The sequence below is a fragment of the Suillus subalutaceus genome (assembly GCF_016647625.1).
Source record: "Suillus subalutaceus strain FC151 chromosome Unknown DFJ58scaffold_92, whole genome shotgun sequence".
In the NCBI taxonomy this organism is placed as follows: Eukaryota; Fungi; Basidiomycota; class Agaricomycetes; order Boletales; family Suillaceae; genus Suillus; species Suillus subalutaceus.
In genome coordinates, this window is record NW_024540341.1 from 110,093 (window position 1) to 125,035 (window position 14,943).

Genomic DNA, 14,943 nt, shown 5'->3' on the forward strand with positions numbered 1-14,943 from the left:
ATGTTGCGAAAGCATGATGATGATGGAGCCGTGGTAGTGACACATTGAGGGGTGAAAAGAAATAGATAGAAAATGAACCACCAGCGAGCGAGGTATGAATGTCGCCACCGAGTGGTGACCCAGATGTAATAAATCTGGGCAAGCCGCGAATGTGTCCTGTGCGGGTGACCATGACCGAAATAGACCGGATTATATGACAAGCAAGACAAGTGCAGAGGGGCAAGTCCATTAGACAGGCGATGCCAAAGAAACGTGGGAGCCAACAGCCCAAGAGAGAAGACCACAACGAAAATATTGCCTGATGGAAGACTTCGAAAGGATAATGATATCGGTATAAAGAGGTATAAGACACTGCGCCACGGAAGATCATGTCGTCGGAAGCAGGTTGTATGTCGACTTTTTCGCGATGAGGGTGTATTAGATTCAGTATACGTTCGAGGATATTCCGCGGCGAAAGGAAAGGGAGATTATGTCGGTGGTGAGGTGATATTAATCTAGGGGCTGCCTGCCAATACGAAGATCTAAACCGCTGCTCAACGGGCGTTTTACCGCAAGGATTAAACCACCAACCTCTACACTTGATGGATGTGACAGAAACGAAAATACCGCTCAAAAAGCGGGCGGAGGCAACTCGTCGGGGCTCGGCGAGTTTTGGAACACTGAACTCGCAAAGAACCCAGCCTTGTCCTTAACAGCGCGGGTAACGCTCGGTCCAACTGACCCAGACTTCCTTGGCATGAAGCCAAACAACTTCTTTCTGCTCCTCAGAAGTATCAGAAGTCGATGCCATGTCCTCGTCCAAGGACATGTGAAAAATACCATCACTGGGCGTCCTGTAATGTTTGCGGGATGGAGACGGAGTGTTGCAGCTCAACTGCCCACCAAATGGAAACCCTGCGCTCGTATTGAGCGGTGCTGTGCGGGGGCTTTCCTCAAATACGAGTCGTTGACGAGTCCCAGCAGATCTCTCGCGAGTGGGGGTTGATGGAGGAGAATGATCATCATCAACATCAGTGGTGTCATCGCAAACTGGGAAATCTACGGCAGAGCCGGCGGAAGTGCGCCGTGCGGTTCTGAGTGGCGCAGCAGATTGGCTCGGAGCTGAACGAGAGAGATTGTGACGAGTGGGCTGAATATTAGATCTAGGGACAGGAACTGCTCGAGTGGAAGGGGTGGGTGTGGCAATTTGCTGCGGGAAAGGGCGACGGCGACGAGCAGCAAGCTTTCCAGTAGGCTGAGAAGTCAGGGAAGGAGCTTGCAAGGAAGGATTCTTGGGCGTCAAAGTCATGGGTGGAAGCGAGTTATCCGAATCAGAATCGGAACTGACAACGAAGGGATCAAAAGAGTTGGATGCAGGATTGTTGCTGTGATGGGTAAAAGTTTGTGTCGAAGAAGTTATACCCTCAGCCTGCGAGAGAATAGGTGGTGAAGGTTGACGAATGTTGCTGCGTCGCGCTTGCGCATTCGAAGAAGAGCTTCTAAAAGGGAGAACCGAACGAATAATGATACTCAGAAATGTTGCTGAGTGAATACAAAGGGGTATAATTGATTACCTCGTCGTTCCCTTATCTTTAAGTGCCTTGGATTGTCTACCTCGTACAGCCTTGTCCGGCGATGACATAGCCGGGTGAACAGCTAGTTTCGAGACAACATCGGAATGACTTTTCTGGGTAGGAGGCTTAGTAGGTTCATCGGATGACTCTGAGATTGGAGGCTGTGTTGCACGGCCTTGTGACTGAGGAACGAGCTGTTTCTGCTTCGGCTTTGGAGACCGATGCTGCTTCTGAGGAAGCTGTTGATGATTGCGAGGAGTTGAAGGTCGTGAAGCCTGCTTTGAAATGAAAAGCAAGCCAGGTGTTTTCGTTGCTTGAACTACGACTGCTGGAGGAGCCGAAGGATGACGACGATGTGAGATGTTAGGCGACATGAAGGGCGGAGGATGTGGTTTGTGAGCAAGAAGCATTTGGTTAAGGGTGAAATGTTGAGAGAGTACGACGAACGCAGCGACGACGAAGAGGTTGAGGACGACGGCGACGACGATGACGATGATGTGTGAGAGGAATAAAAACGAGGATATCGTGGGATGACTGATCTTCGGCGGATGACACATGGAGCTCTTTTTGTTCTCCGACACCGCGCAGTAGTAACGCATTACCATATATAGTATTTTGTGACACCTTTCTATTATCTGAGTCTGAATATGTCCGTATTTGGAAATTGTTTGTACTAGTGTTGAATTTTGTGTGCCTTCTTTTCTTGATTAGGTTGGCTTCCTTGTGCCGTAGATCCTCTGTATCTGCGCCTGCCACCGCTCCTCTCCTTTTTGTTGCTTCGGGATCTTCCACTCAGTCTCCACTAAGATGAAGCCACAAAAGAAATAGAACAGCAGATGCTATCACTATGGTTTGTAGTTGTAACCTAATACAATAACCTACACCATGCCACTAAAAGTGACTCGGAGAGGCGGTGATTCTCTTGTCATTGATCTCCTAGACTACAATCACTTGCACGCCCCTACCATGCTTGCCCATAATTGCGTTTCACACACCTATTGACGCAACCGCAACGTTGCTCACTCGAGGTTTTTATCCCCAATAACAATAATATCATTGTATGCTGTATCCTCCTGTGTCTGCATCACATTCTTATCATTCCTTCTTGAAGCAGCGCTATTCTCGTATGTGCTAGAGCCTAGCTGTATTTTTTTTGGGGGCACACCTTACCTGGCATCCCCTTTCAAGTCTCCCCTGCAGGGCCGCTTTCACCTTTCTTGGACGCCTCGTTGCACAGATTCATCAACCTTCTTTCGTTATGAAATCTGCATGCATCACCTGCTGATATGAGTGGAGCTCGTAGCGTAAATACTTCCCCGCCGTTCGGATTTCATCAAATTATATGAACGGAGGCGACACGCTCAAAGGCTGCGATGCCCTCACCTATTTCTACCGCGCTTGCCCCTACAAAGTTAAACACCTACTTACGCCCAACGTCTTCTGTCCTCGTATCAGCTCGTATCAGCCTTCACTCGACGATAAGATGCTTTCTCTATGAAATGAATGCTCTCTTACAGCATCCCGGATAAGATCATGCTGTTCAGAATCGATTCATATCTAATGCTGCGCATTTATTTTCCTTCCGATCACGGCCCTTGTAAGAATCTGACGTAGGTCATAAAAACGATTGAAATGCGCCTTCACGTTCTACTCGGCAGGTGCGTGTGGAGTCACTGAAAGACATTAATGAGTATCGAAAATCAAGATATTCCTCCTCCCCTAGGTACCCTCCGACGGTCTCTACCCGTGCAACGTCCTCTCTTGCGACTCGGAAAAAACTTGTTTTATCCCGTCCTAAGAGGGAACGCAGATTTGATCGCATCTACACTAGGCATATAAATTGGGTTCAATCGAATCGGATCATGTATCTCCTTTGAGCCTGAAGCCATAGCGTCGACCCTGGCTTACCACTATCTCTCGCCAGCAATGAAAAAAGTTTAGGGTGAGTCGATATATGACAGTGCGATCATCCCTGGCAGCATGTTCTGTACAGATTGTTCTGACTAATGTATTGTTTGTCATGCTTAATGCGGTCCGGCATCACAGTTTTCCTTCTATAAGGCCTGGCTAGAGGAGACTAGGCCCCTACTGATAAGGCGAAGATGTAACTCACAAACAGCCGTGCGAGATGGTATCATATTACAGCATTAGTTCTGATCCTAGCCGGCTCAAGAATATCCGGGCGCAACACCAAACAGCGGAGAACTCACGAAGTGACACCTGGCATATTCAATTGATCAACGTGGATCAGTGTTTACAGTAAACTTAGCAACGCGGTAAATTCCATCGGCAAAATTGTCCGTGATCTTTGTCTACCTAAATATCTACAATTCGTCATGCGGACGCTGAAGGTCCTCACCCCCCGAAGCACCCCCGACGTCATCGTTGTGTGCTGGCTGAGCCAGCCCAACATTCGCAAGGACGTCCGAACGAGCGGTAGCAACACTGGAATGAATCTTGCCTTCGGCAGCCAGTCTGCCTGCAAATTGTGCAATCTCGCTGTCGTATTCCTCCCACTCAGGGATCCGCCTCGCACGAGATAGTTTTGGTTCTTTCTGTGAATCAACCAGGCGTCAGATGAACGACTGATATGGTCTGGAAGGGCTGACCGTAAGGGGGTTCTGGCACAAGTCGATTGTTTTGGCACGATGAAGGCGTTCTGCGCCGCCTGCATATAACATTCAGATGGTTAAGGGAGAGGTCTAGGGTGAATTTGATGACATACACCAGGTTTCACACTGCATCAACCACGTCATCAGTATGATTGGAAGAATACTGAAGTTGAAGTTTACATACCCAAAGCCAGTCTTCATGAAGAGAGAACTAGTAGGAGTCAATGACCTGTATATCACTCAAACGCAATCTCAACTCACTATCGGCACGTCTCTTTGGATATTATTTGGGAGATCTTGGCTAGCATCAGCAGGTGCCATCTCGAGACTCACACTACTGACCTTGGTCCAAGTTAGCAAGGGAGTTTGGATCAGCCGAAAGCATCTGGTACTGTCCACGGAGGATGTCCTGAAACCAAAATGTCACCCAAAGTCCTCGGACGCGGTAGAAGCCAACGTACACCCGCAGCCATCTAAAGTCCATCAGTCAGGGACCGTCATCAGGAGTGACCCACGTACCTGGCGAAAACGGACGAGATCTACAACATACAGGGCACTGGGGAAGCGTCAGATCGATTCAACATCGCACAATCCACACATAAACTCACCTGATGTGATACGGAAGATCACCTAAGAAGTCTTTCCAATATCCAGTTTTCCAGAATCGGAAACCTTCCATCTCGTAGTTGTCATCGCCCATGGGTGTATAGCCATATGGTGCACCGTGCAAGTCGAGGTCAACCAGTTCTTGCAGATCCGCACGGACAATTTGGTCCGCGTCAACAAAGATGACTTTATTAAGGTCCATGGGAAACAGAACATCAAGGAAGAGGATCTTGTATGCCCAAATAATGCGCTGCTTTTCCTTCTGGGCGCGGAGCCAAGAAGGCCATTTATAAGTCACGAGCTCATACTGGAAGCCATATTCTTCGGCCATGTGTGGTATGAATTCCTGTAATATGACAATGAGGTACGTTGCAAGCAATACGTCATACCAACTGACCAAGAAAGAAGGCGATAGGAAGTTCTCGATGAACCAGAATTTCACAGTGCTGTTTGTGTTGCGCAGGACGCTAAGAATCATGATGGAAGCGAATCGCTGAAAGGAGAGTTGTTGGAGGCATCGAGCGTTGCAGACGAGGAAAGGGAGCGCACCTCATAAAGCAGCCCAGAAGCAACTGTGAATATGTTGATGTCCGCTTGTCTGGCGCCCGTCTCTGCGACTTCGGTCGTGCTCTTTGATTTGAAAAGAGATGAAACCCTGAAGTGAACTCAGGACCAACAAGAGCAGTAAGGAATGAAAGAACCACATACTTGGACAAGATATCGTGTACGACGGTTTGGGAATGGCCTGACCGTTGCTGCAACCCTGCTAGCACATCCACTTTCTCCATGCCCGGCTTCCGTGACAGCCTTGGGTACAGGGTTAGCCCTTCAAAGCTCATCACAGTCAGTTCCTCTCCAGAATCTTCCACAGAAGGACTATTCCACCCCTCACTCCCCACGCTGGCTATATCATACACCTCACGACCTCCTCCCTCCCGAATAGTAAGTTTGAACGTTCCTGGGCGAGCTTTGAACTGCAGGTAGCCAAGATTCGCGACAACCTGAGTGTCATCGACTACAGACGGAGTATGATTGGCAACAGGAGATGAAGTGGTCAGTTGCAGCTGTACGCCCCGAGGAGGGCTATTGGACTTCGTCTCCCGTGCATGCCCTTCAACAACGAGGTAGTCAAGCGAGAAAAGAGCAAGAAGGCCGTCAGGTGGAAGTGTGTTCGGCTGAATGTTATCGAGGTCGTAGAGAGCTTCTCGAGGGCGAACGAGCCACGAGGGGGGAACGTCCATGCCAAGAGTATATATCGGGTCTACGGACAGGCCATTGAAGGTTACTTGCGCCGGAATCTCGTTGCTGGACTGCTCCTCAGTGGCATCAGAAGCAGGAAAACAGACCCACCCACCCTTTGTTGTCATATTGCACGCGAGGCTCGATACTATATCGGTAAAATCGTTTGAGTGGGATCTGTGAATCTGATTAGTTTAATCAAGCGGTACGAAGGGGCTTTGCACACTTCGGAATGTTGAGCTGGATTGAGGTACAGTTCAAAGTACACCTCTGGGAAGAGCTCCTCATGTTTCTACAGTCACCTACATCAACTCGACGATTCTACAATCCCCACGACGGCTTACCTCCAAGATTGCGATCCACTTCTGTGCTCCTTCACTCAGGGGATCAAGGAGCAGTACAAGGTGGGTCAGTGCATTCTCTCGATCACCGAATTCAAATTTCCTGGAAAAGGATAGTTCGTTCAACATGCCGCTTCAAGACTGCATGCAGGTGAGGAAACACATACGTGTAACTGCCCGATAAGAGTCTGTAAATACTAGTCCTAGCTCGAGGTGCGCTATCAAACAATCCAGCTTCACTTGGATCTGGCTGTTGATCTGCATATATAATCGACGATGCCACCGAAACCAGGTTTGCGTATGCAAGCCTGTGTACACAAAATCCAATATCAGAACCCGAAAGCAGCACAGATGAAGTCCACCCACGCATCAAGCTCTGTGTCGTCAGCCAAAACCTCCTCAATAGCTTGCGCAACACGTCCAACTCGTTTCTTCATTTCATATGTCTCCAACGTCGCAAAGTCTTCGGATACGAACTCCGATTTAGGAGAGAAAGGACCGATGAGCTATGCATGAAGTTTTATTATCCACGTTGGACTGAAACATGAATGAGAAACGTACCCGGCCATTAACAATGATGGCTTGTTCTCCAGGCCGAAGGCCCGCCTCACGCGCAAGAAGGCGGCTTGTAGTCAGAAATGCTGTGTGTGCTTGCTGGTCCGATCGGAGCTTAATCCCTTCGGCGGTAAATACCTGTGTAGCGTCTTGCGTTTCCAAATTATCAAGCGCTCGTTTCAGTACATCCGGAGAGAGCTCCCCAAGGCCGCTTGTTGACCCAACATGTGCAAAGAAAGATGATACATTACCGCCAGGTGAGCCGGTAGAGGGATTGTGTAGGAATGTGATGCGTGATTGCGATCCCTTTCTCTACGCGCGTATTAGCACGTAAGCGCGCAGACACAGGTCACTCACAGAAACAAATGACACAGCCTCCTGAATCAGTGCTTGCCCCTCCGCCGAATCCAGATTGGCGATGACAGCCATGCTCACAGGTGTCCTTTCGGCATCTGACAGCGGGGGACAGAATTAGCATCGCTTAAACAGTATATGTAACACGCCAGGATTCACCCGATGTCACCCATGCGCATGTGAGTGGGTTCCAACCCGTGCGCTTACCCAAATCGCCAAGATCGAAAATTTTGAGATTCCCAGTACTTGACGAAGGAGCATGCACTGAAGAGGGCGCTTTGCTGAAAATGTACGGATTCCGGCTGGAGAGTGTTGTAGGGAGGTCATAAAAGAATGTTGAGATGAGTGGTACGGAAGCACCGGTCAGTTCTTGGAGGTAGATCTAAGGGAAGGGGGTAAGTGAATGAGATAGTCAATTAGATAGCGAGGCCAGGAGGGAATATGGATTAAACGCTGACCAGTTCCTGTAGTAACTGCATCTGTGCAACCGCCTCATTCTGCAAATCTCGCAAAAAATTGTCCCCCACTTCATACCACTTTCCATTAACAAACCCTTCCCCATCCTTGCCGCTCACACCAAGCCTCCTCGTCCACCGCCTTGCGCTCTCAACAGCTTCTTCAACGCCGGGCACCTTCCCGCTAGCTATGTCTGCAAAGTTATCTGCTGTCCCAAGAGAGTTGAAAGTTGCATGGACAATACTCCAAGACAGAGCAGGGAGGTTCTGCTGCATGTGTGTAGTGGATAACTATGGAAAAGAATGATCAAGTGACATAGAATAAGGTCAAAGTGAAGGACATACAGAGCGGAAAAACGAAGCCACTTCTGGACGACTGAATTTCTGTGCAACATAGTATATAATTCTCGCCATCTTAAGGCCTATCCGCGTATGACGATAAATATTATTGTTGAGAAAAAAATAGTCTCCTCACGCACCGTCCCCGTCGCCGGTAGAAACTGGAACAAATCCCCACCTGACAGGAAACCCGCGGGCGACGATACTATCCACTTGGTTTGCAATGAGAGAAAAGAACCGCGGTTGCGAAAAGTCAAGGGCGAGGACGACATTAATGATGTTGACCCGCAAACGCAAGTAAGGACTGAAAAGTTGAGTCGGATGCATGCGGAGAAGCTATGCATGTAACACAAACCAAACAAGTTAGCATGTCTCAATCAAAGTATCCACGACTGAACGTATATACACCCACCTGTGTCAAGTCCGTCCCCCACTCAGCGTATCTTGTGTCCTCCTCGATATCATTCCGCCATAATATAACGCCGCCCCCCTCTGATCTATCTGAAGAGTCGACGAGGCCGTCTAAGAGATCGTTCCACTTTGGAAGAATGTCATATCTCCTCTTTCCTTCATCCAAGGACTCGGCCTCCGCGTTGTTCTCGGTATCTGTGCGCAGAACTTCTTGGGCAAAGCGCTTCGCTGAACCAAACGTTGTGCCTTTCTTGACTTTCAATTTCGATGGAGGTGGATCGAACGGACCCGAATGCACTGGGTGCACGACAAACTCTATGGTCTGCGACCGCGACAAACCAAGCTCGACGAGTGAGCGAATAAGAGCGCGTTCGCGCGCAAAGTTGCGTAGAAGCCTAAACTTGGATCAGAACTGAACAAACCTCACAATGTAGCACAAGAGGCGGAACGAAAGTACAAATAAAGAAGAATGCTAGAGACAGAAAACGCACCCAAAAATCCCAGCTTCACCCTCTAGCACCCTCCCATTGACCCACACCATGTTTACGCCCATCGTCGCCTTCCCCCAGTTATCTTGCACTTCGTCTCGCACTGTATCGGGTACGCGGACTTTGCGCGCAAGTGGAGCAGCATAGTGCGGGAAATTCGCAGACAATGTGTGCAATACACGCAGCGGGTTGAGCGAATCTCCAAATAAGCATGAAGAGATGGCTGGGGGGAAGGAAGCGGGGTCAGAAAGGAGAGCAAGGAAAGATGTTGCTTTAAGGCCGAGGTCTATGCCATACGAGATGAGCACTGGGTAATATAATAAAGATAAAAGTCAAGCTACCTTGAATCTCCTCCGTACTCAAGGGATTATTTGTGGTAGCATTCTTCTCCATTTCGGTATTAATGTACGACATGGCTTCGAAAATACAGCTTAGCACGTCATTTTCATTCCCTTCCTGACTCTTGCCAGAGGGATCATCAAGAGAGGTGGAAGAAGCCCGCTTCCGGTCATCCACAGCGAGGTAATCCATCTTCTTCAAGTCCAGCGCGACGCCGAACCCGGACAAATACGGTCCATCTGCTACGATGACAGGTCGGGCCCAGCGTAGCACGTACTCCACATCAAGATTCAAAGAGAGTAGTGCGTCATGTAGTGATTTGAATTCAGGTACCATAGGATCAGCGTAGTGTATTGCTGTCCACCTAGGGGCGTCAAGTGATGGCTGAAGAGGTGGCGTATGATCTGTTTGGAGGCGCTTCATTTTTGGTTGGGACTCGGAGTCCGAGGCTGCAACTGAAATTTCGACGAGGCGCCTGAGTTCTTCTGCATTGCATGCAATACTTCCATACCAATCCACCCAGTCCTCGCATCCTTCCCTTCCACTTTCATATATGTGCTGTGCAGCAAGCTTCGGACTTGCAGCATGCAAAGCTAGCCCGACATTCACGGCAGCTATCTCCGGAGGCAGAAGGTAATTTTTTGCGAGATCTAACACGGCGTTATGTGATTCTTCTGGCGTTGCAGGTTTCAGTAGGAGGGGAAAATGATTCAGGAGTGAAAACAGGTGCTCGGGAGAGGCAAGGGCCAGGGTTTCTCTGGTAAGTCATATGTGATATTAGTTGCACGAGAGGGTCAAGTATATAGTTCGAACTTACAGCGCCTCAAGTAATGGATCTGCAGCACTGAAAGAAGAACGCAAGGACACCCCGACTGGAGGAGATGCGCTGAAAGCAAGCAGTGCACATCCAAGGACAACAAGTGCGCCAGAACGCATTACTGCTGACTCCTACAACTTGTAGTCAGTAAACCAAAAACACCAGTGCTAAATCGCCAAGTCTACTTGCTGGTAGACACGTCGCCAGATCATGTGACTAGTACATTTATTTTCCAATATTTTACCATAAATGACGTACCGTGCTTGAATAGGAAACAGGTCACTTATCCTTCATTTCTGATTTCCGGCATTACTTACCTCAAAGTATTTTTAATAATTTAATAATCTGCGCGGAGTGAGAGAAAATGACCCTGGCTATCATAATATCGAGCGGAATTTTAGGGAAGTATTATGGATGTCCATGAATATTTTGTGGAGGATACGTAAGTATCAAAGTAAGTCTCAGCATTTAGAACACCGTGAGAATTATACTTGGCTGAGCAGTGAGCACGCCAAGTTCCAACTGTTCGGCTCAAATTTTTCAGACGACGACCTTTCAAATATATGCAGTGAAAACAGGAAGTCAATGGCCATGTCGTGGTTGGCCCCGGTGACTCAGTACTCATTGCTTACCCGGCCACAGTAGATCCCTTCCTTCCGAACCGCAATGCACAAGGTCCGCGGCTTGTCACGTCAGCGGTTTATTCCTTCCTTACGAAGGTTAACCTTTTCAGTACTGCCCAAAGTTCAAGCAGTATAAACAGCTGTCACCGGGCTACTCGCATTACTCTGGCTGTGTGTGCGTAATATGCTGTCCCTGGCGGCGAACTAAAGTCACGTATCTAGAAATAGGCTTAGAAGGGTTAGACAAACCTTAGACAAACGTTGGATCTTGCCCGACTTAAAGGTTCATCCCATGTGATTCCGTCGTTTCCCATCATGAACGATCATCATGATCATCGCAACCGATGTTCTCGATGGTCTATGACCTACAATTTCTATTGCAAGATTGCCACGGTGAGTGCGCGAGCAGAAATTCAACGTTGTTTTAGCGTTCTGAAGTACAAGTAACATTGCGTCGTATTGCTTTAATTTCAAGGGTCTGTCAAGAGAATCCTGTGCGCTCCTTGTATGTATCCGTCGCAGGATGTCAGGTATTTAACCCTTTAGTGAACATATTCTACGAATCATTGAAAGTCATATACTCATCTCATCATCCTCAATCTTATTCCGCAGACTTGGAGCGTGCAACCCCAGCCCAGGACAAAGCTATGTTGCAACAGCAGTACAGAGCAAAGGAAGCGCATGCACTTGTGCAACTCCAAAAATTACTTCGTGACATATCTCGAAACGCAGATACCCATCAGACTCGACTTGAGACGATTGTTCAAGGTGACCCGATTTCGCTAACTAGCCCCCTGATCGTGACGTCGTTAAAATCTTTACTGCAGCTAATGATCCCTTTATCGCCGCAGCACCATGCTGCAGGAACTCCATAAATTTCCTCATCTGGAGTCAGGCCACGGTACCACAGCAACCTTCAACTGCCAGGTTTCTTCACTTACGAGATATAGCACAGGACCATTGACCTAGTATTATACCCAGTCCAACACCCATTGGCTGACTGGCAATGGGGCAATGACCATGTAGATGAAAGACACCAATACTCGGCTAGCGTATGGAGCCCATCATTGACAACGATTCCGACATCTCTAAATGGTGTGGCGATGTCTGGCGACAGATTCTTCCAGCACTAACAAGTAATCTTTACAGTCACGGTATAACTAGGCAGCCAGGCTTTCCTTTTCAGACAAGTTTTAGATACGCGCGCTAGATTGGCGCTAGACTTGAAGCCTGATAATACGGCCTTGTACCACGGAAATGCCATCCCTGATCCGATGATGCCAGGATGATTCCGGAGAAACGTTTGATCAATGATTCAAGACTTGAATTTGAGCTCTGAAATAGGAAGCCACTCGAACAATCAATTTCAATGGATTGAACAGCTTTCGACCCGTCAGATCAACAAAAAAAAATCGTCGCGCGCTTTCTGACTGCCAAGGCTCGCGTCAATTCCTATTTTGAGAGCTTTCACAGGAAAATCCGGCCTCCCAGGGAAGTACAAATAACTTTACAGCAAGCTAGGCGGACAATGGCCTGACCGAACATAATACAATTGATTGGCACCTGTGCTTAGTAACTTCCATTCCGATGTGACACGACATGGTCCGCGTTTGGCTTGCTGCAAAGTTGTCTGCTTCGACAACCCAGGGTCTTGACACGATGATAGATTATTCTCGGCTGCCCCCGTCAATGTCCGGGGCAATCGTGGGTACTACCAGTAAGCACTGTAGGGCAGGGGTCAAGCGCTACATATAAAGTCCCCATGATGCCATCTTATCTAGCAGAAGTAGATTGTATCCTTCTGTAGTTCCCACGGTTACAACATTTAGCATTCAATGATTCATGAATTCACTGATGCCGTGCGCTGCGTGAACCAAGGTGGCTAGAAGCATTCCCGAGTCTTGCAATGATGGCGGCAGTCTCAGATGCGCATGTCTTCAATACTAGGTGCGCATTAGTAGCGCTGCCCATTTCAGTTCTGCTATTCGAGTTCTTGCTGTATTCCTTGTGAAGGTGTATAGGTCGGAAATGACTTTTGTGAGCGGGATGTACGGAGATTATGGTACCATGCAGCATCAGACGGTGTGGCAGTAGCAGCCAGTTATAGTTTATCGGCATTATTCCAAGTATAATTAACTGTTAGCAAACTCGATTCAGAAGGAAGTAATAAGTACGCTATGCATTTGGCGCTTGTTCCTCACCACAAGGTGCAAGGCGCGCTACTAGAGCGCTTTAGGCGTATGGTCATGCACCGGTTATGTGAGCAATCATCATCAGCTCAGCAACTGTAATGCTCCACACGCACTCACACGCACTGATTCGACGGTCTCCAAAAATAATGAACTTCCCTTTCAATCATCGCTTCCATAGCGAAAGTAGGACGACGACCTTTGCCGCTCGAACTTCATGCGGCGACTTGATTAGGCGCTGAATAATTTCCACCTGTTCGAACGATGGATTTTTAGGGTTTTATTGTCCCGCTAAGCTAGGAGTTGGACGTAAGTCCTACCTTTCACGAGAACGAACGACTGTCTTCTGTCTTCCTTCTCTTTTGGTCTGACTAGGGGAAACTAACCTTCAGGGCCGCCGCTGGCGCCTATCGGATGGTAAAATCGTGGTCGCGATATAAGAAGACAAGGGAAAGTACCAGATCCATGCCTACCGTACCATCCTGTTTCATATCAGCTACTCCGATTCCACCACTTGAATACCTCGTTGAAGCAATGCCAAAGCAAAACAAGTCGGTTTTGCAAAAACAGTACAGGAACAAGGAGCTCGATGGGTTTTCCTTGGTACGGAAGGAGATTCGTCATGCTACTGGAGGAGAATTGGACCCCAAGACGAGACAAGATGTTCTACGAAAAGGTGTGTATATATAGTGAATGAAAACATTTAACTAGCTGACAGTATGGTTGTTCAGCTGCACGGCTGATCAGGGAGCTTTCAGTGTTGAACACAAAGTTGCAACACCAACTTTATAATGCCCCTCACACCCGGGGCTCTGAAATACCACCAAGTTATGTGGGAGGGGTCCCGACAACACTTAGTAGTAAGTGTGTTTTTTCCACAGTCAATCTGCACGTCATTGACAGCCAGCAGGTCCTTGTACGGAGGGCCCATATTCCCCAGTGCTTTACGAATATTTTATCGAGCAACCAAACAACTCCTGCCAGCTCGCAGGCATACCGCCAAGTGAATTTTATTCATGTGTCACCAGTGGCACAGGCTATGAAGCTATGTGATGCCAACATGTCATCGGGGGAACACGGATACCGCTCCTGCGTACTATGATCAGATCATCGGCCAGGTGAATCCTCATTGGAGTCCGGGTCGCCAGTATTATAACCATAGTGAACACATATAAGTACGTTTAGGACTATAATTTACATCAACTTGTACCTGCGATAGTTAGATACTATCTATCGGGGGTCGACTTACGGAGTACTATGAATCACATGCATTAGATTCTCTGACTCCGGGCAGGTTGCGTACCGTAAGCCCTTATTCGACGCCACCAACACCACTCACAAGTTTGTGATTTCCGAGGACGCACTAAGCAGAAGTAATCTCGGGGCTTTTCATAGATTAGTCTGTGTGCAGTTCGAACAATCGGCGAACGCATGAGTTCTTTTGCCTCTTGTCTTCTGACCCCATCTGGCGCTTTGCTCGATATTATTCTCAACTTGAGCTTGAGAATTCGAAATGCGTATACCGTTTCTAAACACTCTTACCAAAAGTAATTCACGTAAATCAACGATTACATGGTACCTGTCATCAGTCACCAGTCATCTTACTCGGTTCCTTCGAACAACTTCAAACCCTGAGCCAACTAAATTCCGGACGCCCTCACGGCATTCACGACTCGGATGAAAAAACTCCCAGACGTGTCTGCTTCAACTTAATGTTTGCAACCATCACCGAGAGATAAGACTCTGTAATCCGTGTATACCCGCTACTCGCATGCTTTCCTTCCCTCACTCCTCTACTACTTCAACCTTTTCGGTTTGATCTTCTCGTGACCTCTTTCGACATGTTAACTTACTTCTTTCTCGTATTTTTAGTATGTTAGCTTTCCTTCATTAACAATGCCGAGAGCAGGTTGAGATGCGGGCCGCTCCGCTGCGAACATTCGCCGGTAGCTAACCCAATACTATCATGATCATGATCATATTCACGTCATTCATTTTTTCATCGGGGTTAAACTTCTTTCG

The 14,943-nt window shown here is 48.0% G+C and overlaps 4 protein-coding genes across 4 annotated transcripts; 1 reads left to right on the forward strand and 3 right to left on the reverse strand.

Annotated features, from left to right (window-relative positions):
• Window positions 1-609: 609 nt before the first annotated feature.
• Window positions 610-1,927, reverse strand: DFJ58DRAFT_717408 (uncharacterized protein; the record flags this gene model as incomplete). Its single annotated transcript, XM_041384356.1, has 3 exons — window positions 610-726; window positions 749-1,478; window positions 1,620-1,927. The coding sequence occupies 3 exons, from the start codon at window positions 1,925-1,927 to the stop codon at window positions 610-612; spliced, it is 1,155 nt and encodes a 384-aa protein (XP_041241289.1).
• Window positions 1,928-3,734: 1,807 nt separating this feature from the next.
• Window positions 3,735-10,313, reverse strand: DFJ58DRAFT_799776 (glycosyltransferase family 24 protein). The gene is made up of 27 exons (XM_041390777.1): window positions 10,110-10,313; window positions 9,295-10,049; window positions 8,957-9,239; window positions 8,467-8,860; window positions 8,195-8,390; window positions 8,061-8,137; window positions 7,719-8,006; window positions 7,420-7,642; window positions 7,264-7,358; window positions 6,913-7,218; window positions 6,718-6,857; window positions 6,519-6,659; window positions 6,355-6,454; window positions 6,237-6,302; window positions 6,126-6,187; window positions 5,480-6,076; window positions 5,321-5,426; window positions 5,169-5,264; window positions 4,774-5,117; window positions 4,685-4,721; window positions 4,627-4,638; window positions 4,508-4,574; window positions 4,427-4,461; window positions 4,350-4,376; window positions 4,279-4,291; window positions 4,163-4,221; window positions 3,735-4,108 (listed from the first exon to the last, which is right to left on the reverse strand). The coding sequence occupies exons 1-27, from the start codon at window positions 10,226-10,228 to the stop codon at window positions 3,878-3,880; spliced, it is 4,869 nt and encodes a 1,622-aa protein (XP_041241290.1). The 5' UTR covers window positions 10,229-10,313; the 3' UTR covers window positions 3,735-3,877.
• A 647-nt stretch (window positions 10,314-10,960) lies between these two features.
• On the reverse strand, window positions 10,961-11,709 carry DFJ58DRAFT_799782 (uncharacterized protein). Its single transcript, XM_041390778.1, has 5 exons — window positions 11,688-11,709; window positions 11,560-11,633; window positions 11,345-11,500; window positions 11,177-11,237; window positions 10,961-11,125 (listed from the first exon to the last, which is right to left on the reverse strand). The coding sequence occupies exons 3-5, from the start codon at window positions 11,413-11,415 to the stop codon at window positions 11,018-11,020; spliced, it is 240 nt and encodes a 79-aa protein (XP_041241291.1). The 5' UTR covers window positions 11,416-11,500; window positions 11,560-11,633; window positions 11,688-11,709; the 3' UTR covers window positions 10,961-11,017.
• Window positions 11,710-13,207: 1,498 nt separating this feature from the next.
• On the forward strand, window positions 13,208-14,202 carry DFJ58DRAFT_799785 (uncharacterized protein). The gene is made up of 5 exons (XM_041390779.1): window positions 13,208-13,230; window positions 13,288-13,597; window positions 13,653-13,781; window positions 13,832-13,941; window positions 14,028-14,202. Exons 2-5 carry the CDS (start codon window positions 13,336-13,338, stop codon window positions 14,094-14,096), a joined length of 570 nt encoding a protein of 189 aa, XP_041241292.1. The 5' UTR covers window positions 13,208-13,230; window positions 13,288-13,335; the 3' UTR covers window positions 14,097-14,202.
• Window positions 14,203-14,943: the final 741 nt, after the last annotated feature.